This window comes from Helianthus annuus, chromosome 13, assembly GCF_002127325.2.
Source record: "Helianthus annuus cultivar XRQ/B chromosome 13, HanXRQr2.0-SUNRISE, whole genome shotgun sequence".
NCBI lineage: Eukaryota > Viridiplantae > Streptophyta > Magnoliopsida > Asterales > Asteraceae > Helianthus > Helianthus annuus.
Window position 1 is genome coordinate 76,103,227 of NC_035445.2, and position 24,016 is coordinate 76,127,242.

Here is a 24,016-nt window from a genome sequence, read left to right on the forward strand (position 1 = left end):
GTATATAAATTACCGCTTGGTCGGGCATTAAATCTTCCATCACACGGTGGTTAATTGAATAATTTAATCGGCCCGTTTAAACACGTTTTGTTGGCTTTATGCCTTGGGGAGCTTAATGACCATGTCCCGGATATCCTTGGCATCATTTTACGAAATGGCCACGACCCCGACACACGGGTGTAGGCGTACACCCGTAATGTGTCTATATTATTAAAAGTATAACCGTTGGTTTACCCGCCACGGCTTTATGCTTTGTGGCGTGTCTATTAACCTTAAACCCGGCACGACCCGGGCGACCGAACGCGTAGTGAACATGTAATTCTTTTAAAAGATTTAATTATAAATTATCCCAAGTTATAAAGAGTTTGTGCCTTGTGCATTCAAATCAATTTTATCAAACATTTTACAAATGTGTCGGTTGAATGTATTTACCAGTGTAAACTGACGTATTTTCCCCAAAAAGATTAATGCAGGTTCTACTCGTAATAGGCTGGCCACTCCTTAGCATCGTTAGAGTCTCGCAAGCTTGGGATGCCAATATCTGTTGAACAATATTTTATATTTTATTTTAATCCCCTGTGGATTTGTTTCGACTACTCGTGATACTTGGATATTACAATCAGTGGTTGAAATATAATTTATCTTTATGCTTCCGCTGTGCATTTATATATTGTGTGGTTTGACTATATTGTTGCCAACTACGTCATGGTAATCCCCCACCGGGCCCACCGGTGATACACGTGGAAATCGGGGTGTGACAGATTAGGAATTGTTTCCAAGCACCAAGAACACCCAAAATCGTCTCCCGAATAGTTGGTAACCGAATGGAATCATTAGAAGTCAAAAGACATCATAAAAACGCGAGTTAATATGGCAGTTACAAGTTTTCCCAGCTCCGAGCCATAACCTACGGCCCTGACCGTAGGCTACGGTGCCATATAAACTCCTTACAGCGCTTTTAAACTGGCTTACGGCAACTTTTGGATAGCTGAGGGCCGTAACCTACGGCCAGGGTCGTAGGCTACGGTGGCGCCAGGATACGTTTTCTTGTTTTCTTCATAACGTTCTCGTTTCAACTCCGTTTTCTTCGTCATTTTCGCCTACGTTCTCGTAATTTCATCATCTATCATGTGTTATTCTTAGTTCTTCAATTCCAAAACTTTATTTTTTCATTGATGCTCCAAATTCCTTCCCTTTTAAGCTCCATTTGTACCTGAAACACAAACAACCGTAGTTACCTAATTCTAGACAATTACATGGATAAATGCGGGCTTAAATTATCATTTATAACACTCAAGGGTCGTCCTACGAACTACCCGTCACATCCCTACACTTACCCGTTGCTTGTCCCAAGCAACCTGTTCAAAAGTCATTCCCAAACTTACAAGCGATCAAAATAAACCAAGCAAATACATGTCGTCCTTTTACTAACCTATCTTCACACCACAAGACACACCCCTCGCAATAACTCTCCTCTCGGTGACAAAGAATACTAGCAAGATTGTGCTAGAACACTCAATGCAAATGTGTGATTGTGCGACAATAAGCTTGAATACAAATCAAGTCTCCGCCTATGCATTGCCTAACATGTTCGTAAATCAAAGGGACTTATGGGGTGTAACAGGGCTATGTGTAAGGGTAGGAAGATGGTGGGAAACATATGCAAGTAGCTCATTGATTCGACCCGGTTTTATTGCTACTACTAACCAAAACAACCATCAACTATTTACACAACATCATCATCTTTTTCTTTTCTTTTTGATTTTCTTTCAACTATTTCTTTCCTTTTGCATTTTTCTCAGATTTTTTTTTGACAAACAAGCATAAAAAGAACATATACATAAACATCAAACATCAAACACTAAAGCTCCTAAACCAGGTCGTCTCAATATGTAGAAATTTGAGGAGAATGGCATGGGTCACAAATGAATGGCGATAGGCTCAAACATGGCTACTAAAGACCAAACCCCCGCCCCCTCGCACTACCAAGCTCATATATGTATCGTATGAGGTCCAACCCCCCATTCCCACACTCTCACACATCTAGACGAAGCTACCTAAATGCCCTTCTCATCTTCACAAGCATGCTAAACCTAGGCTTCAACAAGCATTCGTTATGCAAGTTCTATTATCACAATACACACACCGCCACTCAAAAGAAAGAAAGAATCTTTAATAATCATGTGTGGCTCAAAAACTCACCAAGAAATGACTAGAAAGGGGTGTCGGTGTGTCATGCGGAACAATATCAAGTGTTCAAATTTCAACAATTTTTCGCTTGGTTTCACAAATTTTTAAAATTCTCAAAAATTTCCCCCCATCCCCACACTTGGGATACATTGTCCCAATGTATGGTTTTGAAGGGAAGATCGCTATCAACAAAAAACTAATTTTTTGCTTATACTCTCAAACCACAAATTTCTTTTTGGTCTTTTTCATTTTGAATATTTTTTTTTATAAAAACAAAATCACACCAACTAACTACAAATATTTCAAAACTAAAGAACATAACAAGATTAAGGGAAGAATACATTAACCTGGTGAAAATTGACACACCATAGATTGTAGATGATTCGACTTTCCACCACCATCTTCACACAAAGATCTGCATATTTTCCCCACACTTGAACGTTGCCATAGCCCCTGAAACATAGAAAAATAACAAAACAAACAAGATCAATGTAAAACCCCCGGGTTGCCTCCCGAGCAGCGCTAAGTTTTCAGGTCTTCAGCCAGACCATGCCACCCCCCATTTATGGTGGCTCAAAGAAACGATTTCTTTCATCTCCATCATTTCCTCGTGCCATTGAGCAAAATGCATCCATCTCATGTTCGTTCGGTGGAAAATCACGTACACTCCTGCTTGAACCTTCATACTTTTCTTCACGACCCGGTGGTTTATTCGTTTTCGTTCTTTGACACATGCTTTTCATATGACCATTAGATTCGCTACTCTTCCCCTCAATGGACTCATAACTAATAATCCTCGTCTGGACATCAAAGAATAACTTACGGCTCTTTTCGGTCATAGTAATGATCCCGTCTCTATAGTTGATTTGAGCATTTGTTGTATAGAGAAACGGTCGACCTAAAATCACCCTTTGTTGTGATGCCATCTCGGTAGTAACATAATCTAAGACCAGAAAATCCACCGGGTATTCGAATTCTCCCAACCGAATCATAAGATTCTTAACAATTCCGCGTGGACGCCTCCAACTTTCATCCGCCAAACTCACCATGGTGTCTACATCCTGAAGCGGACCAAAATCATACATGTCGTATAGATCACCTGGTAACACACTCATGCTCGCCCCATAATCCAACAATGCATGAGGAATTTTTAGTTTCCCCACTCGGATATGCACGATTGGCGCTCCATACCCTTTATCATTCTCGACTTCAGCATCTTTTTCCAAACCTGCATTCACTTGATACGAAGAAGTTAGCAATGTTTCATTAAATTTAGTATTTGGAACGGTGCTTACCACATTGATGTTAATGCTTTTTGTGTTCTTGGGATTTATCACCGTGTCACTTGGTGATTGACCTTTTGATTTCTTCAATAATGCCACGTCACTTGCAAGTTGACCCATTTGAGTGGTCAACGACTGAATCGCTTTGTCACAGATTTCATCTTTTTGCATGCGAACATCATCAAGTTGATTCCTTCTTTGCATATCTTGTTGCATCAACCGGAACATATCCATAACTTCATTCCCACTTGATGAAATTTGACCCGAAGAACCACTTTGACCACCCGATTGTTGAAATTGACCTTGGTTGTACTGTTGACGAGGTATGAAATTTCCTTGAGCTCCTTAGAAATTTGGGTTAGCTTGGTTCGCCGGGTTCCCATAGCGAAAATTTGGGTGGTTTCGTAACCCGGGTGGTAAGTATTTGAATTCATATTGTAATTTCTACCACCCCTGTCTTGACCTTGCAATGCATTCACCTCCTCATATTGCCCTTCCACTCTTGGCAATTTTCAGCCGCATGCCCCAACTCATTACAAAGCGCACAAACATCATAAATTTGATTCGAAGTTTGAACATTACCATCATCTACCGCATGCACTTGAGTTCGGGTAATGGCCGGTCGTGCTCTCCTTGATGTTTGAGGTTTTCTTTTTTATGTAACCGCCATTTGTTCCAAAAATTCCCAATCGTCTTGCTCGTAATTTGTGCCAAAAGTGCCATTTGTGATAGACATTAAGTCACGCGCATCTTCGGAACATAACCCCTCATGAAAAGCATTTATCAACTCCCATAACTCTATTCCATGATGAGGGCAATTCTTTATCATCATGTTAAACCTCTCGAATGCTTCATGAAACATTTCACCTTGTTGAAAACTTCTCAAACTTTTTCTAGCATCATTTGTCTTTTGCGCGGTAAAGAATTCATCCAAGAAGATTTATTGCATTTCTGCCCATGTATAAATAGATGCCGAAGGTAAGGTATAAAACCACTTTTTCACCTTGTCTTCTAAGGAAAACTGGAATAGCACCAATTTGACATCATCAGCTAAAAATCCTTGACCCCCAATAGTGTTACAAATCGAATCGTAAGCCTCCAAATGAAAATAAGGCTCCTCCGTTGCTAGACCCTTATACTTTGGCAAACTTTGTAATGAATTCATTCGCACTTTGAACGTCTTCCCTTGATCATTGTGAGGGATAACTACCGGTGAAGGATTGTGAGTGATCACCGGTCTAAAATGTGCTTCTATGCCTCTTGCGTGTTCTCGAATATGTCTTCTTGGTACACCCAATCGGACCCTTGGACGTATAGGACCCATTGGTCTTTGAACTTGCATTCGTGGAGGCCCAAATTGTTGTTGAGGTGGCTGAATTCTCGGCCCCACATGAGGTTGTTGTCGAACTTGCCTTTGGATCGGTGGACCTTGTGGTGGCAACTGTTGAGGTATAATTTGTTGTTGAGGAATCCCACCAACACTTGACATTCTTTGATTTTGACCTTGTACGTAAGTAAACTCCCCTTGATCTCCATCATCCCTATACACGTATCCTTCTTTTTCATAACCCCCAAAATTGTCATCATACCCATCGTCGAACCCATCTTTTCTTACTCCCGAAGTATGTTGAAATTGCACTCCTGGTTGAAATGGAGTAGAATGGATAATAGATGGACCTGTTTGGTATAAGTTAGGTGGTGGTATTTGTGGTGATGAAGGTTGACCGCCTGTTGGGGAAAATGATGAATAAGCTGGAACAGCGGATGATGTAAGGTTGTAACTGAAAGAGTATTCAGGTTATGTATTCTCAGGTAAGGTAGTGTTGGTTGGTTTGACTTCTGGTGTGGTTATAGGAATGGTAGCATTTGGTGAAGGTTGTGTTGAAGATGGTATAAAGGGTGGTGTAAGATCACCCGTAGTGGGTGGTGGTGGCGGCGGTGGATCCATGTATCTAATTGGTGTAGTAGGTGTTGTTGGTGAACCGCTGATTTTGTTTTCTCTTAGCAAAATTCTGTTTCTTCTCAAAGTCCGTTCAATTTCTGGATCAAATGCCAATGGTGATAGCTTGTGAGAGCTCCTAGTACGCATGCACCTGTAAATACCTGCACACTAACAAACCCAGCGTAAACCAGAAAAATAACAAACTTAAAAAGATCAAAAATAACACACGTTGCGCACTAGTCCTCGGCAACGACGCCAAAATTTGACGTGATGTCGTGGTCACAATCAAACTTAATCCAATTACTACTAAATAGTTAGTGGCAAGTGGGTATCGAACATAGAGAGTTTGTGGAATATGCGTTATTTAAAGGTTTAAAAAGTAAAATAAAATTAAACTAATTGCAATGAAAGTAAAGTTCAAGAGTTGATTTGAGTTTTAAAACTAAGATTATTATTCTAATTGCAAAATGAAAGTTTTGGTTTGTAAACAATTTAGAGACAAATGACCATCTTTTAGTTTCCGGTTTGCTTTGACATTTATGCTATCATTCCACTAGAAAGAACTACATAGACATAGTTCATGTGTGAGTACTTGTAGTGATGAAAGGGAACTAAGTACTCAGATTCCTAGAACGTGAGGTTGTTACCCGATGATCAATTAACCCTTACCCAAGCCTAATTCTACCCATGATATCTCGATTGCCAACGACACCAAGAACGTATGGTTTCAAACTAGATTAACATAAGAATCAACAATTTACAATCAAATAAACACACACCATAATAAACAAAACATAGATTAAGTTTATCATTCTTGAAATACAAAATCAAAGCATAAAGTCTAATAAAAACCTTCAACCAAAGATAGTCATCAAGAGTTTAGCCACTCATGGCCCGAACAAACATCATCAGCGAAGTCTTAATCTTCATATGGATTCAAAACACTAACAATATGATTAGGAATTGTTTCCAAGCACCAATAACACCCAAAATCGTCTCCCGAACAGTTGGTAACCGAATGGAATCATTAGAAGTCAAAAGACATCATAAAAACGCGAGTTAATATGGCAGTTACAAGTTTCCCCAGCTCCGAGCCGTAACCTACGACCCTGACCGTAGGCTACGGTGCCATATAAACTCCTTACGGCGCTTTTAAACTGGCTTAAGGCAACTTTTGGATAGCTGAAGGGCCGTAGGCTACAGTGGCGCCCAGATACGTTTTCTTGTTTTCTTCATAACTTTCTCGTTTCAACTCTGTTTTCTTCGTCGTTTTCGCCTACGTTCTCGTAATTTCATCCTCTATCATGTGCTATTATTAGTTCTTCAATTCCAAAACTTTATTTTTTTCATTGATGCTCCAAATTCCTTCCCTTTAAGCTCCATTTGTACCTGAAACACAAACAACCGTAGTTACCTAATTCTAGACAATTACATGGATAAATGCGGGGTTAAATTATCATTTATAACACTCAAGGGTCGTCCTACGGACTACCCGTCAGTCGTTCGTTTTATAAAATTTTACAAAGCGACGTGTATAAAAAACAAAAGAAATATAATATTTGAAAAATGAAACATTCTAATAAAAAGTTAGCAAAAGATCGTTCATTTTTCAAACTTTTTTTAGAGTGGTTTATTTCTTTTTAAAATCTTCCACTTCTTTGGACCGTTTGTTTATTCAAACTTCGTTATTTTTTAACCTTTCGTTTATTAAATTCATGTGTTTTTTTAAAACCTAACACTTGTTAACTTATTTTTTAAGGTTTTTCTTTTTAATAAACATCCTTTTTTAATCTTCGGTTTTTAAACCACTCGTTTGTTTAAAATCAATCGTTTTTAAATTCTTTCAATTTCTGAAATCGTGCATTTTCTGAAGTTTATTTTTCCTAACAACTATATGTAAACTGAATACAAAGTTTCAAAAATGGTTCTAAAAGGAACGGTTTAAAAAGAAACAAATTTAAAAATCGACAACTTAAAAAAACAAATTGTTTAAAAAAGTTCTAAAAAATGATTTTAAAAAGAACGGTATTAAATGAATTGTTTAAAAAACCTTTAAAAGACAAACAACTTTAAAAAATGATTTTAATAAACAAACGGTTTTAATGGAATAATTTTAAAAACGATATACGTTTTAAAAAAATGTTAAAAAACAAATGATTTTGAAAACGATGTTTATAAAAAACAAATGCTTAATTAAAATACATATTTATTTGTATATATAAAATATATTTTATTAAATAATAATCGTGAAAATAATGAAATAATAAAAAACTTGAGTAATTACATTAATAATCCCTTAAATATTAAAAGAATTTTGTAATTATCAAAAACAGCCCCTAAGGTATATAGACCTAAGTACCCTTACACTTAACTATTAAAAAGTAACAAAGTTAGTGTCAGGGGTTAAAACCGTTATAAATGCACCCTCGGAGTATGATATGTTAAAATATTCTTTTTTGGGCTAAAAGTGTTAAACTGGCTAAACCACAGGGGCCAAAACAATAATTTACTTTATATGAAAATATAAATGGTTTGGTTCGGTTAATTTCGGTTAACCAATGGTAAAAAAATAATCGATAACCGACTTTCAATTAATTCAATTTCGCTTAATTTCAGTTAACAGTTTGGTTATTGCACACACTCTCGACTATAGCAAAATAAAATTCAATTCACTATAAAGAACAAACTCAAAGCACGAGGGTCATTTATGTAACTTTCCCCCAAAAAGCCTAACGGAAGTTGGTAACGGCGTTAGTATTTGCAGGCGGATGGAGGGAAATGAAAATATATTCAAATCACCAACGCTCTCAAATCCCGCTTTTACAAAACATCAACCTTTTCACCGCTTCACATATCTCAACTCTCACATTTTTCATTTTTGCCCTAATTCTCCGTACAGAAACCGATCGGCGAACGATCGGAGATAGATCGGCGACCTAGGGTTTAGTTTGACTGCAATTCGGATCGGTGAAATGGCTAAAGTAGCAACTCTAGGACCAATGATGCCACCGGCGGCGAAGTCTGCTCTGTTTTCCGGTGGTGTTGACGGTGGATCGAGTGGCGGTTCATTGAAAGGAGTCCGTGGAGTCAAAAGGAAGACGCCTTCTGAGTTGAGAGTGAGTAGTAGTGATATGTTTCAATTTATCATGTTGTTGATTGTGATTGAATATGTTTGGATTTAGTTGAGTGATTATGTTAGGTGATGATGTAGAATGAGGTTCATTTTGATCATGATTTTGTTTGTTTTAGTTTGTGTGATTTGAGATCTGTGGATTAGATGCAGGTTAGAGATGAAATGTTTAGGTTAAATGTTAGAAATGGATGGTTAGATTGATGTGTTACTTAATTAAGGCTGAATTTGATGAGTTTATGTACCATTAATGTCGTTTTTCGAGTTCTCAATCGTGGATCTGGTATCAATAATGTCCAGAACACTGAAGTGGTTTGAGTTACTTAAAGCACGGAAGTCTGTATGTGTATTGGACTTGCAGTTTTTAACCTTTTTATACTAACTCTGTGTTTCGTGAAATAATGTGAAATGAGTTTTATAATAAGTGGCAGAAGATTTACAATTTAAAAATAAATGATTAATGTGTTGGACAGTGTGAGTAGTTTTGCCGAGATTAGACTAGGCGGTATGGGGTCCGTCCCCGGCACGGCGAGGCCCGGCGCCACCGCCCCCTTCCGGTCCGTCCCGTCACCAACATTGACAGCTTGCCACTTGCGACGTCCCTGCTCTCTCTTTTCTTCTTTACACACACACACACACACACACACACACATATATATATATATATATATATATTGAGGCCCATCCCCCACTCCCTAGGTCCATCCCCTTTAGGCTCATCCTCACACCCGCTTACGTGGATGCCTACGTGGCGGAGCATCCTTTGAGGACTATCCTACATGGCGGATCATCCTTAGAGAAATATGGATCAAGCAGGTAGATGAGAATATCAGAATACGAGCGTTGGCAGACATTTCTTATAAGAAAATTGAGTTTTTGACTGGAGTATCACTGTATCATGTGATGTTAGAAAATTGTATAGTAAAATATTATTCAAATTACCACATGATCTGCATCATCATGGAAGTGTTGGCACAAAGAAAATTTTAACAGTATATTAGACGTATAATTTCTTCTTTTTTGCTGCTAGCACAAGAATTGTGAAAAACATTTTCATGTCATGGATGCATACATTTCATACCAGTTACAATATGTATGATTGCTTATTAGTTAAATTTAACGAATTATAATCACCTGCTGTATAATGTTCACTTGGTCCACACTCTTTGAACATGTTAAACTAAGGCACCAAAAATAATTTTCTATGTGTAATTTGAGTTGACAAAACGGTATCACTTGTATAACGTTTTTAGTATGTAGATAACACATAAAAAGTATAATCTAAACATGTGTTAAATTTGCAGAGTGAGCAGTTGAAGCGCAAGAACATTGTTGAGCTAACGGATGAATCTCCGGCACCTGAGCTTGGTTCCATGCGGTATCAACCCCATCACCTGAACCCCTTGATCTGCTTAATAGTTGTATTTAAATATTTATTCAACTAACAGTTATTTTATCTTTTACAGAACTGCTAATGTAGTAACATCTGAACCTTTAAAACCTATTTTATCAAGAAATCCCAGATACATCAACACTCGTGTGGATGAACTGTTTCCTAGTAGGAAAAGTAGTCTGAGGCTTAAAATGCAATCTGGAAAAGAAAATGTTAAGGTCTGCATCGTAAGCTCTCATTCGGTAAAACATCACCCTCAAATTCCTAATTTGTTGTTGTATAAACATTCCAGGAAAACATCACTGCTGATCACACTGATTGCTTAAAGAATTCTTCTTTTTCTTCAAAGCTTGCTGCTGATAGGCAACCGCAGTGTTCAGGGTACATTTTTGCTCATGTATCATAGTATCTTTTTATTAATCTTTGTTAATCTGCAATGCATGTTACATTTACTTATCTCACCTCATCTTGTTTTTGCAGCCCAAAGGATACACGTGCTTCAACTAAAACTGCACAATCTCACATCACAACCAAAAAGTGTAGCATAAGCACGTTTCGTAGTGTTATGGACCTGTCAACAGGGGGTGAAAAATCATCCGGCTTTTCTCTAGATATGGTATATTTCTATAGTTGTCTATATTTATGTAACGTGTATATGTTAAAATCAGAATACCCTTTTACAGGATGAGGCTTTCAAAGGTCTTGCAGCTCGTCCACCTACCAACATCTCGACTGCACCTACTGAATCTTTTGATGGAAAAACAAATTCCACATCAGCAAATTTTTGCTCAGAGTTTAATATATCTGGCCATAAAATTCCACTGGATTTCACATTGAAAACTAGCATGCGTGTGGTTGCTTCATCCTCAGTTAATTGGTACGCTTTAAAATTTCTTATTTGTTAGTCATTACAAAGTAAGATGACTAAAGATTCATTATAAGTATGTAAACTGGCACGCATTTGAGTTTAACTTTGTGTAATTATTTAGGTTTCACCGGATGATGAACGATCACACATTCAATGGCTCAACTGCCCAAATTTCCAATACAAAAGCTTTGTATTCTTGGGTGTACCCTCAGAGTACTTTACCTCCTTCTGTCATATCTGCATTAACTTTATCTTCAAAAGGGGAAGGTATATTATAGTCAAAAAAGTTCGTTTTATACTTTTATCCCTAAGTTAAGCAGTATTTTCCACTTAGTTTATAACCATAATTGTTGTATAAACTTGTAGGTCAAACTGATTTCTTGACCAAACGTCAACTGGCATGGGAGACCTCATTTCGTAGTCTTTATGTCTTGTTACGGAAGAATATTTGTAACTTATTTTATGGTACTTATCTGTTAACCATAATATTAGTTTATACGTATCTGTGTTACATTTCTCTAATATATATATTTTCTTGCAAGTTTACAGTCTGCACAGGACAGTTTGTGGCAATGTTTACTAACAGCAATACTTCAACTGAAAGTAAAACTATCTGCAATGCTTACGTATCCCAATCAACAAGAAACTTGAGGTCACTGTTAAAAGAACAAGTAAGTCTCATCATTCCCTCAAGGGTGTGTTCGTCTTTTCATATTTTTTGTTCTTGTGCTAATTGGTTTTTTTTAATGTATTTAAGGACATCTCTTTTAGTATGCCTCTGTGCCATTCTAAAGTGGAGCAAGTAACTACAGAAGACCTCTTTGAGCTCTCAGAGATTGAAAAGCACAACCTGGGAATGGTATTATTATTATTATTATTATTATTATTATTATTATTATTATCTGATCCACTCATGATCGTACGATATTATTTATCTAAACTGAACGACCCGTAACATATTTACGCAGACTAGGCGTACGGTTTCTCTCTCGGATGTGGATAATACCCCAGAATCTTTATTGGTGTTTAGCGATAATGATGTACACGGGTTATATGACTTTCTTCTTAATTACAGGTGAGTACATATTCTCAATCAAGAAAGATTAAGTTTTGTAAATTTTTAATATTTCAAACCTTGTTAAATAGTGAAAGTCTTTGTCTTTTGTTTGCAGGTTTCTTTTACCATCTCTGAATATTCTAGATGTTCCTTTACTTTATTCACCAGTACCATTTGAAAATGCTGCTGTTTCTGCACCAGAGGTTTGTTTGTAACTCTTAGTAGGGGTGTTCGCGGTCTGGTTTTGACTAAAATTCTAGGTCAAACCGCTAACTATAGTTTCTGGAAATGACAAACCAATTCAGCCTGGTTGGGTGGCCGGATAGATCGGCTGTTTGAATTGACTTTTTATTCCTTCTATCAAAATATGTATAAAATTTTAAAATGATAAATGGTTCATGACTATAATATATATACATAACTACACATTCCAAAAATGTATTTAAATATAAATATAATAAAAGGTCAATTGGCTGGTGCGGTTTACATGACCGGTTTCAAGTTTCAAAATGAATCAAACTGTTTGGATCTCAAACTAGCCGGCTTGCTTCGGTTTAAGCGGTTGGGTTGGTTTCAACGTCATTTAATTACCCCCAACTTTTAGCATTTAATATCATCAAACTAAGGTTTTAACATATTTGGTCATGGATTGTGCACTGCATAGGTTAAATGCAAGGAGGTGAGGAAAATTGATCATGTATCCGCTTTAACTACAAATCAACCTAACCATGGCTCAGCTTCTATTTCCCATTACGCAATTGAAATCAAGGATGCGTATCTTCCTCCATGGTTAACCAGCAGTGTATGTGATACACTAAGGTCCAATGGTGATAATAGCTTTGAGGCAAAGTGAGTTCATCGTTTTTTTAATTTTAATTATTCCTATTTGTTTTTGGTTTACTAAATGACATGCAAATGTTCCAAAAATGCAGCTTTGTGATTGAACCCATGTCAATCGGTTTGAACGTTGGTCTGGACACGCTTAGCGAGAAGTTCGAGCACAAAGACACACTGGTTGCAGGGTTACATGACCCAAGTTGCCCGTTTGGTGTCAGAAACACCGTTGTTTCCCATCATCTAAGCCATGGCTTTTTGAAAGGCTTAAAATACTCCGATGATTCTTACGACGTTTCTCTCTCACCAGTTTGAAGTTATTTTGTTGCAAAAAATGTGTGCATGTTTGCATTCCTTAAACTTAACTTATATCCAACATTGCAGTTGGATCAACATTTTCTAATTTAATGTAACTTGGTTTATATTGTTCTTGGCGTTAACTGTACATTAATTCTCTTAGTAGTATACAATTTAAGGTTGTTCTAAGTTTGGTTTTACCAGTTTGGATGAAATTTAAAGCTGGATTGGTTTTATAAAATTACAAACTAAACCCGCCAGACAGGTTGGTTGAATACACTATTTTATTTTTTCAAAGTCAATATTTGTTGTAAATCTTCAAAATGATAATTAATGGTTTGTGATTATGGTACTTATACATAACTACAAATATTAAAAAAATGTTAAAACCAGTGTTTTGAAACATACTAAAATTGAACTAAAAAATGGTTCAACTAGATTGTATGCGGTGGTTTAACCGGGTTGACCAGTTAACCCTATAATTTCATAAATTACGCATACATCTAGATTTATAGACACTAACTACTTATGCATGTTAACTCATTATGACTATGTAGTGTATACACACATTGTATTACTGTCAACAACAAAAATTCAAGGAAAATAAAAATTAAAATGACCTACCAATCGCGAACTAGTGTCTAGAACGAACTAAGATGGAAGTATGGAACGAAATTGGTGGATGAAGATGGAAGTCTGGAACGAATGATGGAGTGATGGAAGTCTGGAACAAGTCACGAACGAGGGAGTGATGAAGCAGGTTTTGAGTTCTGATCGATGGAATATTGAAAGTCGCTACTTGCTAGAATGCTAGGTCAAAGTTGGGAAGTAAACATGGAGATGAGCCGATAGAAAGTAAAAATCCAAACCCCCAAAACTAACCTTGGCTGGTACCAGTATAGCAGCGGTCAAAGTCGATGCCGTTTGCCTATTTACCGGGGTGTTTCGTACCACATTTACATCCAAGTATTTACCGGTTTTTAAAACATTGGTTAAAACTGACTGAACCGTCCAAATCAAGCTACATCGCCTAGTTTGGCTGAGTTAGAAGTAAAACAGTATAGTTCACTGTTAGAAAAATTGGATATTGTTTAGTTTGTCCAAAAGCTATAGTTATCAGTTTGGTCCAAAAATCTTGCAAAAACCAGCTAAATCAATCCAAACCACCAGACAGTTAACATCAATCCAAACTATTTGTCTGAAACTCGAACTGGCCAACTTGTATCAGTTTGGTCGGTAAGTTTGAACCGTTTATGAACACCGTTGATATTACATCGTGTACAACTCTTTAAATGAATCGACGACGATACAGTATATCATCATAACCAAATGCAGCTAATAATTTATCTTTCTATCAAAATTTCAACAATGTTACAAATCCAAAAATGCTCTTGAATCCAAATTACAAAAGAAAAGATGAAACAATGGTCCCGGGAAAGATATTATGTGGATGAATAAATACCATTTCTCTAAAATGAAAACTTGAAGCCTCCCGAATTGGAGTCTTTTACCGAATCCCAGAAAGACGGTTTCTCCAGCTCCGCCTTTTTCTTCTCCGCATTCTTCACCAGCTCCTCAATGGTCCCCGGGAAAGATTCTTCAATGGCTTTCTTGAACTTGTCATGTAGATTCACTCGGTCGCGTGTTCCTGACACAAGTGTGCTTGCATTTGGTTTTTTTAGAAAATCCAACACATTTAATAAATTCCTCCTGCAAGGTCACATAAACATATATTATGTAACAAAAATCCTTACAAAATTATAAAATTAAATCAAAGATTGATATTATTAAAAAACAACACACTTTTTTTTTCCGAAAAAGTTCCTCAACCTAATTTTGGCATACTAAAGTCCCCCCCCCCCCCCCATGTAAAAAATACAACAAAAGTAAAAAAAAAAAAAAAAAAAAACTCACAAGTACGTATGCACGGTTAGGGATTTAATATACAAAAGGTAGTTTAGTGACTTTTTCGCGTATTAATTTACCAAAATCAGATTTAGCGACACTTTCACGTGAAAAATAAGAACATATAGTGGTTTTTCGTAGTAAGATAAACAAACCTGCTAACAAAATTCTGTGTAATCGCGATAGAATCTTCGAGGTTTATAACCAAATGCCACCATCCATTAGGCACAAAAATCACTTCACCCGCTTTGCAGACACACTCAACAGGTTTCTTTTTCCATGTTTTAGTCGACTCATAGAAGTTCATGAACCACTCGGTTATCGACACAGGACACGCCACCTCAGCACCATCTGAGCTCGGGTACACCCCTGGTGGCACCACATCCGGCGGAAACAAAACCCATTTCTTTGAACCCTTCACAACCGCGTTCCAAGCTGACGTCGAATTAGGATCAATGTGAAATGACGAACCTGACCCTGCTGGTCCGATGATAATCCACCTATAATCCGGTCTCTCATCGCCCAAAACATTAAACAAATCCTCATTGAAATAAACCGGAACTTCGTAATCTCGACCCAATTGAGGAACTTTATTCGCAAATTTCGGGTCAAAAAGATACAACGGTCGTTCTTCTTGCGCTTGACTAGAGTACGCAAAGTAATCCGTTAACGTCATTTGCGTCGGTCCAACCGCAAACCGATTATCACCACAAACTTCCACTAAATAATCCCTATCCCATTTCTTCAATGCAGGCCAGTTATCCAAACACCCTTCTAACAAAACCGGCTTATTCGGCGTCTCGAAACCCGACACAAACTCATCAACAGAAATCCCTTTTCTTCTAACAATATTATCTCTTTCCAACCACTCATGTTTCATTTCAAGGTTAGCACAAAGCCAACTTTGAAACAAATAATCAGAATAAAAATCTTTAACTTTAAACCCTAAAGATCCAACAACCTTTAACACATCAAAAGAAGGATAATTACCAGCAACAAAAGTGGATTTCCAAGACCCTTTAAACAAAAACCCATCATCATCACAATTATCCAACACAAGATTCCTCCAAAGGGGTTCATGATTACAAAACACATAAAAAGATTTGCTTACAGTTGATAATATCCCCAAATGGGTAGCTTCTAGAAGGCCTAAAATGTCAAGAACTAGTTCATCAGTTAGGGTTTGAATGTTACCTAAGCCTGTGTTTCTTGAGTTGTGTGGAGATGAGCTGAAGTAGAAGTTTCCCAGTGGTTGAACTCCATAGTTGTGTGATGGGTATGAATTTTTTAAGCTGAATCCATCTTCTGTAGGTAAATCTTGTTGTTGTGTTGAATTAGGGTTTTGTTTGTGAGTTTTTGGGTTGAATTTGTGGGGTTTTCTTCTCTTTTTCTTTTTGATTTGCTTTAACAAGCTTCTGCACCCAAACATTGAAACAATTTGCTGATGGTAGAGATAGTGGCGTTTTTGGAGCAAAGGGATGTAGGGTTTATAGTGTTTTCATAAAAGTTTGGGGGGTTTAGAGTGAATGACGACTTAACCCTATTTCTTATTTTCTACTATGAATATTAATATTAATATTAATATTTATTATTGAAAACATATTGAGATACTAGTCAAGTGGTATGGTTTTTCGACATTACAAAAGTGACGTATATTCGAATCTTTGCAAGTACAAAATTACGTGATTCTTGTTTGTTAAAAAAATAGAACCTTACTTCTATTTTTATTTTTATTTTTGAAAAAAAATAGTTGTTTCGTGATTAAACACATCTATGACAGGTCATGATTAAACACGTCTATGACAGGCTATCTGCAGTCCTGCACAACGTGTTTGTGTACAGGTGGGAGGCGTTTGTATGGATGGATGTCTTATTACGCGACTACTTCTGTGTGGATGAACGGTCATAGATGAGATGTTGTGCGGCAATTTTTTTATTTATTTTTTTTCTTTGTTTTGACGTTTTGTGGAAAATGCACAAAAACATAAATAGTGTTACATAAGAAAATGAGGTTGAGGGGGTGTTGTTGGTCACTTGTTACTGACAAAACTACAAACTATAAGAGAGGACGGGGCCATGCGTTATTCTATCACGGAAAGGTTGTTCAACGCGTGATCCTCCACCGTCGGCTAAAAGTTCAACGCATTAATCTTCCACGAAATCCGATTTTCGTTATCTTTATCACGCGTTAATGTTTTGTTTTGGGAGGGTATTTGTTGGTTGGGGGGAAATTGTTGGGTGTGGTGATGAGTGATGACCACCCCCACTAAAAAAGGTTGTGAGTGATGGAAAAATGGTCGATGACATGGCGGAACTTGATTGGTGTTTGTGAGTGATAAATTCTATCACTAGTGAACCCCCCCCCCCTCCCCTAACCCTCAATAGGTTTGTCATCGTCCCCTCTTACCTCATTGCCTACTACTACCAACTTATCCATTAATCTAAACTAAAATACTCTAATTTTTTTGGAACGAAAACTTTCTTGTGTTAGGCCACCGTATTTCTTAAATTAGAGAGCCTCATTGCCCTACTTTGACCAGACTATGCTGTCTTAATCAAGTCCATGCTGGCTTCAGAGTTTGGCGTTCCCCTGGGAAACCATATCGCCGATTGCCACTTGACAGATGTTATGCCACCACAAGAGTTGAACACTCTCTGGCGTAACACACGGTTGGACGAAAACCCGGGTGTGCTTAGGATAGAACCTGGCACTTCTGCAAAGAGGATAAGCTTCATCCATCATTGCCTAATCCACCAAAGTGACACAAGTAAGGATTGAACTTGGGTCTCCATTGAAGAACCCAAGTCTCCCTACACTAGGCCACAAGTGATGGATACAAAACTACTCTAATACTCTGTTGATTTCTAGTGGATTCGAGTTTGTAGACGCTAGGTTGTTGGGATTATTTAGGTGTGATATTCTTGATCTTGATAGTCATAGATAAATATATTCTAACAAGTTTGATTTAAGTACACTAAACTTAATAAACATATATGAAATCTGTAACAAAACCCTTAGAAGTTTCAATTGTATGACCTTCAAAGTCAAAGTGGTCTCGTTCTTTAATAGCCTTTAATTTCTTTGACCACTTAGCACATGGACGAGAACTTTTTTCAAAATAAATAACTTAAATTCTTGATACAAATTTATAAAAACATGCCAAAATGACAATGATTTCTGATCATACATTCATATGAAGAAGCACTTCAAGACATACAAGGTCATATAAATGGTCTCATTTTGTACAAGTAATCGGTTATGTAATGTTTTGCAAAGCTAAGCTAGAACCGCGCCTATTCAAGCACCTTTGTTACTCTGCCACGGTTTGACTACAACGACAAGAACAACTGAGATAACTATGAGCAAAACCATAATCGAAACACAAATCCATTTCCTCGTGTTTTTCTGTAGCTTCTTTGTCTTTTGAAGGGCTTTGTTCGCACTTTGCACATGATCAACCGCACTTGACACCTATATATCTCAGTCACAAATCATACACCACATTAAAACAAAACCGAAAACACAGTTTTCTTTGATATGATTATTATGTGTAGTTTCATGGTTTATTCGTTTGAACTTACATGTGTTTCTATATTGTCTAGCATTTCCCCTTGAGCATCCACTAATATAGCCAAATCTTGAAATATCTTCAGGAGTATCATGAAAAAAATAAAAAATAAAGAATTACCCAAGTAACATAAGTTGACCCATTTAAGGGTCAACTAAATGGGTCAACTTGTTTGTACACAAATATAGTCATACCTGTTGCAGATCAAGAAGCTTCCTTTCTACCTCTATTACCGCATCATGGCGTTCTTGAATCTCAGCAAGTGTATCAACCACCTGCATGCAGTGGCGAAACCAGAACGATTTAGTTAGGGGGTCATCATAAGCTTATATATTCTATACTGTTTCAAATTAGGGGGTCCATCTCTAAGTTTGTTCTTCAAAAACTCAAAATTTTTAAATAAAAATTCAAAAAGTTCCGTTGACCGGAGGGTCAACGGACCCTCTTGACCCCCCTCTAGTTCCGCCCCTGACCACCTGCACTTAACACCATGAAGCTTAATCTTACATAACACATAGTCACAACACACAAAAAACTAACCATGGTTATAGGAAAAATTGTTGAAAGAAACCGAAAAAAAAAAAAAAACTATGAAATAACCTGGCCTCGCCCCTGTTCCTGGATTGCTTTTTGAAAAATTTGTTCGCTATCACCCGTCTCTATTAGTCGATCAATTGTCTAGTGAAGAATAAGGGATAATCAGCTCATATGAGCGGGCCCCAGCAGGCCCCGAATGCTGTTTTTCATGATAAATTTGAGAAATGAAAGATACCTTACCTCTTCATCTGCTCTAGTTCCCGTTACTGACAATAATTAAACATAAATGTAACGTTTTACGGATAAAATACAACGTTATGCAAGCATTGGTTATGTTAAGCCGTTAAGGTAAGTTTAATACCTGTAAAGACGCGTCTTTCAACAACTGCGCGATGTTCTTGATGTATATTTTCTCTAAGTGTCTGAAAAACGTTTATTATAGCTATGAATATTAGAAATTTATACGGTTTATTGAAAACTGAAAAGCATATGTTGAAGAACTGTATATACATCTGAACTACCTGAAATTCTGTCACCTTATCTTTAAATTTCTTTTTCAAGGCACTGCGAACAACGATCAGTATTAATAACGAAAAACATTAAGTTTTAAAACTTCAGAATTACAAGTATGGTATATATTACAGAGTCGTTGCGGTTCTTGATCTGTCTACACCGGTTCCTTGTCCACATCCCGGTTTTTGTCTATTCGTCAAGTTCTTGAATTAAAAGAAAACAGAATTTATGAGTAAAAAAAACTCAAGATATTACGATTGAATTCGCTAAAAACTATTCATCAACGAACCTCCTTATCAAGTTCCTCGATTTTCGCTTTGATAATACGCGCTATCCTTCCAACTTCATCCACATCGTTTTCCATTCGTTTCTTGATCGCTGTACATCAACAAATATATAGAGTTAAGTTCCCGTAAAAATAAAATAAACGTACGAATTGAAAGAAAAGTCAAAAAAGTGGCGGTGGCATTTTGGTAATTATCAGCAACTTCAAAATTACTCTAGTAGAGTAATTTTGAGCTTCTGTAGAGTAATTTTGTAAATGTTCATGTAGAGTAATTTTGGTCATGTAGGGTAATTATCAAAATTGTAGGGTAATTATTATTACACTACCCCCCCCCCCCCAACTAAAAGCTAAAAACTAAACCATAAAGCTAAACCCCATAACTAAATGCTAACAAAATTACTCTACAGAAGTCAAAATTACTCTACTAGAGTAATTTGGTAATTACCCTACATTTCCCATAATTACTCTACAGATGCTCAAAATTACTCTACTAGAGTAATTTTGAAGTTGCTAATAATTACGAGATTGCCACCGCCACTTTTTGCTTTTTTGAAGTTGCTGATAATTACCAGATTGCCACCGCCACTTTTTGACTTTTCTTTCAATTCGTACGTTAATTTTATTTTTATTTGATCCTTTACCCAAATATACAATCTAAAGTTTTCTAAAACAAGTTTCCTCAAAATCTTGTTATGCATTATCATCAAAATCTGTATGAGCATTTGTAATATGTTACCTTTCATGGCAGCAGCCTTGGTTACGGATTTTGATTCTTCGTGAGAATCCTGCATATATAGTTTGTCTGTTGGAAATCAATTATATCCCATAAAATGTTGTGGGTGAATAATAGATTGAGGAGATACCTGTAGTTTTTTCAGAAGTGTATAAAGTTTCTTGAATTCGTTCTCGATGAGTTGAACCTAATTTAAGGGAAGAAGTCGATACGCTTTGTGAGTTATGCTAATGCTAATGCTAAGAATATCAAGTTAGAACATAAATGAAAAAATTACCTTTTTAAAAAACTCGTCCAACTCTATCTCTGCGGATCGCTTTCCTGTTTCGATATCTCCACCGCCATGAGTGCTTCTTTGAGGGCTATTAAATGCCTGCAAACAGTATATACATAGAACAAGTAAGCAAATAAACAAGATAAGATAAGATACGATTCCGCAGGCTGCTAGATTCTGATCTTAATAGTTCAGCCAGCATTCACTTCTTTGAAGACAAAACAAATTTATATTTCCAAAGGCATTTCAATACAGCAACCATACCGGATCGTATAAAATTTTCGGTAAAATATACACTACGAAGCGAAAAGGGGGGGGGGGGGGGAGGGGGAAGTTAAAATCCGCCATTGAGTGATATCAGTGGTAGCTACTATCAACAGCAGCGGTATCTGAGTTACTTTATGTAGTATTACGGTAGTACTTTTAGTAAGGTAATTAGTACATAGTGTTATATAGAAGATTCATACGATCATCACACCTCAGTTCTTCATCGAAATAAATGCATGTACATCCATATCATTTTGTTACTAACATACATTTATCTTAGTAGAAAAACCTTTACATGGTTCTTGTAAAACATAAATCCATTATATCGAATTATAGACTTAACATTACAAGTTCGGTTCAGTTTCGGTTATATCGGTTAACCAAAGCTTCATAACCGTAACCATAACCTATTGGTCGGATAACCAAAGCTTCATAACCATAACCATCAGTTATGTTGGTTATCGGTTAAAATCGGTTCGGTTATGTCAGTTATGGTTTGGTTGTCGGTTATGATGGTTAATTTGCTCACCCCTGGTATTTTGTACACATTTTCACTACAGATATCACATGCTCGTTCTTGTTTCTCTTTCAGTTATCCGATCGAGACTTCAAAAGTACTACCGTAATACTACATAAAGTGATTAAATATGATTCAGAGAGATAGATATCCAGGCTCTTTTAAACTACAAAACCTACATGATCTAGACTCCAACCACTTAACATGAGTAACTATCCCGATTATCTACTGCATATCTTGAATTAATCAAAACCTTAGACCAGTGTTGTAAAAATCGCGACTAGTCGACGATTAATCGCTAGTCGGCCAAACTGAGTAATTTTTCGTTAACAGTCCATTAATCGCTAGTCGGCCGGCAAAAAATCGGCGATTTCTGCCAGATTCCGGCAAAAAACCTGTATATTCCGGCCAAAACGTGTAAATTAGCCAGTTTCTAACCAAACCGTGTGAATTCCAACAATTAATCTTGTATACTTAAAAAATGAGTTGAGGAAGAGTTAAAACCTGTCTACTCAAAATATTTACCTATAAAAATGTGTATATGTATACATAAAATTGAAAATTACATATAAAAAACCCGATCTGATTAATCCCTAGTCGCTAGTCCCCACCTCACCGGACGACTAGCGACCAGCGAGTTCTCCAACCTTGCCTTAGACCCTAGATTCATGTTCTGGTTCCTTTCACACATAAATTCAATATCTCTATATACAACATATATGCATACATACATGCATTCAATACATAATTACAAATCTACAGTAATGCTAACACACACTATCTAACAGAGATTGATTCGAAACATTTACGTGAAAATTTGAAATCAAGAAACATCACAGCTGTAAACAATGCACATATGAATGATCATAAAAGAGAATCTAGAATAGAAAAAGTTGAATTATGGTTAAGAAACTTACAGATAAGAGGTCGTTCATGATGAATTGGAGGTAGATACCAAAAGATTGATGGTGTTTTTGGGATTAAAATTGGGGAAAAAGACGTAAACAATGCAAAATGAAACAACACAAGAAGAACCGTGAAGGCACGCTTTTGCTAATTTACACTTGTTTTTGTGTCACATCTTTTCATGCTTTGATTTCATATATTAATATTATTATTATTACTAGGTTATAACCCCGTGTATTACACGGGTCGAATAAATGAATTTTATATAGCTCATCATTTGTTTATTTAATTAATATAATAAAAGTTTGGAAGTGTGGCGAGAAATCATAAAATAAATACGTACAATGAATGATAGGCGTCACACATTAATGTTTTATTATATAGTATAGTATAGATATATATTTAGATTGATATAAATGGATTATTCTATTGTAGTAAAATTTGTTAACGAAGTCTTAGTAAATTTAACCCTTTATTTAAAACTTGTAAATGTAACGAAGTTTCAATAAATTTAACACTTTTTTAAAACTTGTAAACGTAGAAATGATAAATAATATTAGTTAATACGTCATGTCTTATGGATAATTCAAACTTAGTTATCTAATTTGATATTAGAGTAAATTACGATTTTGGCCACTGTGGTTATATCACTTTTACTCTTTTAGCCCAAAAGGGAATTTTTTAACATCTAAGCACTTAACGTCTTTTTTTCAAACCCCTTTGGACCTCAACGTGTTTTTTTCAAACCCCTTTGGAGCTCAACGTGTTTTTTTCAAACCCTTTTGGCCTCTAAAAGTAAACGGATGAGGGTTAGTGTTAGGGGCCAAAAGGGTTAGAAAAAAGACATTGAGGGCTCATATGTTAAAAGATTCATCTTTTGGCTAAAAAGGGTAAAAGTAATATAACCACAGGGGCTAAAATCGTAATTTAGTCTTGATATTAATATTTATTATTTAGTGATTCTCTTCTACTAAATATTATTGTGTAATACACGTGTATTAATATATAAACAAAGAAGCTTTGAAACAATAATATACAAGTTTGAAATTTCAAAAAAGACATTGAGGGCTCATATGTTAAAAGATTCATCTTTTGGCTAAAAAGGGTAAAAGTAATATAACCACAGGGGCTAAAATCGTAATTTAGTCTTGATATTAATATTTATTATTTAGTGATTCTCTTCTACTAAATATTATTGTGTAATACACGTGTATTAATATATAAACAAAGAAGCTTTGAAACAATAATATACAAGTTTGAAATTTCAAAAAAGACATTGAGGGCTCATATGTTAAAAGATTCATCTTTTGGCTAAAAAGGGTAAAAGTAATATAACCACAGGGGCTAAAATCGTAATTTAGTCTTGATATTAATATTTATTATTTAGTGATTCTCTTCTACTAAAAATTATTGTGTAATACACGTGTATTAATATATAAACAAAGAAGCTTTGAAACAATAATATACAAGTTTGAAATTTCAGAAACACGATTTGACAAAATAGAAATCACGAAC

At 36.2% G+C, this 24,016-nt stretch overlaps 3 protein-coding genes across 3 annotated transcripts; 1 reads left to right on the forward strand and 2 right to left on the reverse strand.

The window, feature by feature from the left end:
- The first annotated feature begins 8,238 nt into the window (after positions 1-8,238).
- LOC110898228 (protein downstream neighbor of Son) lies at positions 8,239-13,137 on the forward strand. The gene is made up of 14 exons (XM_022144989.2): positions 8,239-8,531; positions 9,850-9,923; positions 10,012-10,156; positions 10,231-10,319; positions 10,419-10,554; positions 10,622-10,815; positions 10,928-11,073; positions 11,173-11,271; positions 11,356-11,477; positions 11,564-11,665; positions 11,775-11,881; positions 11,979-12,066; positions 12,528-12,712; positions 12,796-13,137. The coding sequence occupies exons 1-14, from the start codon at positions 8,388-8,390 to the stop codon at positions 13,010-13,012; spliced, it is 1,848 nt and encodes a 615-aa protein (XP_022000681.1). The 5' UTR covers positions 8,239-8,387; the 3' UTR covers positions 13,013-13,137.
- Positions 13,138-14,287: 1,150 nt separating this feature from the next.
- Positions 14,288-16,435, reverse strand: LOC110898230 (F-box protein At5g06550). Its single transcript, XM_022144990.2, has 2 exons — positions 15,055-16,435; positions 14,288-14,704 (listed from the first exon to the last, which is right to left on the reverse strand). The coding sequence occupies exons 1-2, from the start codon at positions 16,326-16,328 to the stop codon at positions 14,464-14,466; spliced, it is 1,515 nt and encodes a 504-aa protein (XP_022000682.1). The 5' UTR covers positions 16,329-16,435; the 3' UTR covers positions 14,288-14,463.
- A 1,630-nt stretch (positions 16,436-18,065) lies between these two features.
- LOC110902832 (syntaxin-132) lies at positions 18,066-22,662 on the reverse strand. Its single transcript, XM_022149206.2, has 13 exons — positions 22,513-22,662; positions 20,815-20,910; positions 20,668-20,724; positions 20,541-20,589; positions 19,808-19,896; positions 19,648-19,721; positions 19,527-19,569; positions 19,367-19,427; positions 19,246-19,271; positions 19,069-19,146; positions 18,663-18,743; positions 18,482-18,547; positions 18,066-18,371 (listed from the first exon to the last, which is right to left on the reverse strand). The coding sequence occupies exons 1-13, from the start codon at positions 22,528-22,530 to the stop codon at positions 18,198-18,200; spliced, it is 912 nt and encodes a 303-aa protein (XP_022004898.1). The 5' UTR covers positions 22,531-22,662; the 3' UTR covers positions 18,066-18,197.
- Between the last annotated feature and the right edge of the window lie 1,354 nt (positions 22,663-24,016).

Bases quoted from the DNA above. Each gene is read 5' to 3' on its own strand.
- LOC110898228 (XM_022144989.2), top strand. From the start codon at position 8,388: ATGGCTAAAGTAGCAACTCTAGGACCAATGATGCCACCGGCGGCGAAG. The intron at 9,924-10,011 runs GTATCAACCCCA...TATCTTTTACAG, and splicing joins CCTGAGCTTGGTTCCATGCG to AACTGCTAATGTAGTAACAT. The intron at 10,320-10,418 runs GTACATTTTTGC...TTGTTTTTGCAG, and splicing joins AGGCAACCGCAGTGTTCAGG to CCCAAAGGATACACGTGCTT.
- LOC110898230 (XM_022144990.2), bottom strand. From the start codon at position 16,328: ATGTTTGGGTGCAGAAGCTTGTTAAAGCAAATCAAAAAGAAAAAGAGA. The intron at 14,705-15,054 runs GTTTGTTTATCT...GTGACCTTGCAG, and splicing joins ACACAGAATTTTGTTAGCAG to GAGGAATTTATTAAATGTGT.
- LOC110902832 (XM_022149206.2), bottom strand. The intron at 20,590-20,667 runs GTATCTCCTCAA...CTATATATGCAG, and splicing joins CACTTCTGAAAAAACTACAG to GATTCTCACGAAGAATCAAA. The intron at 19,570-19,647 runs GTAATATATACC...CGTTGTTCGCAG, and splicing joins TCAAGAACCGCAACGACTCT to TGCCTTGAAAAAGAAATTTA.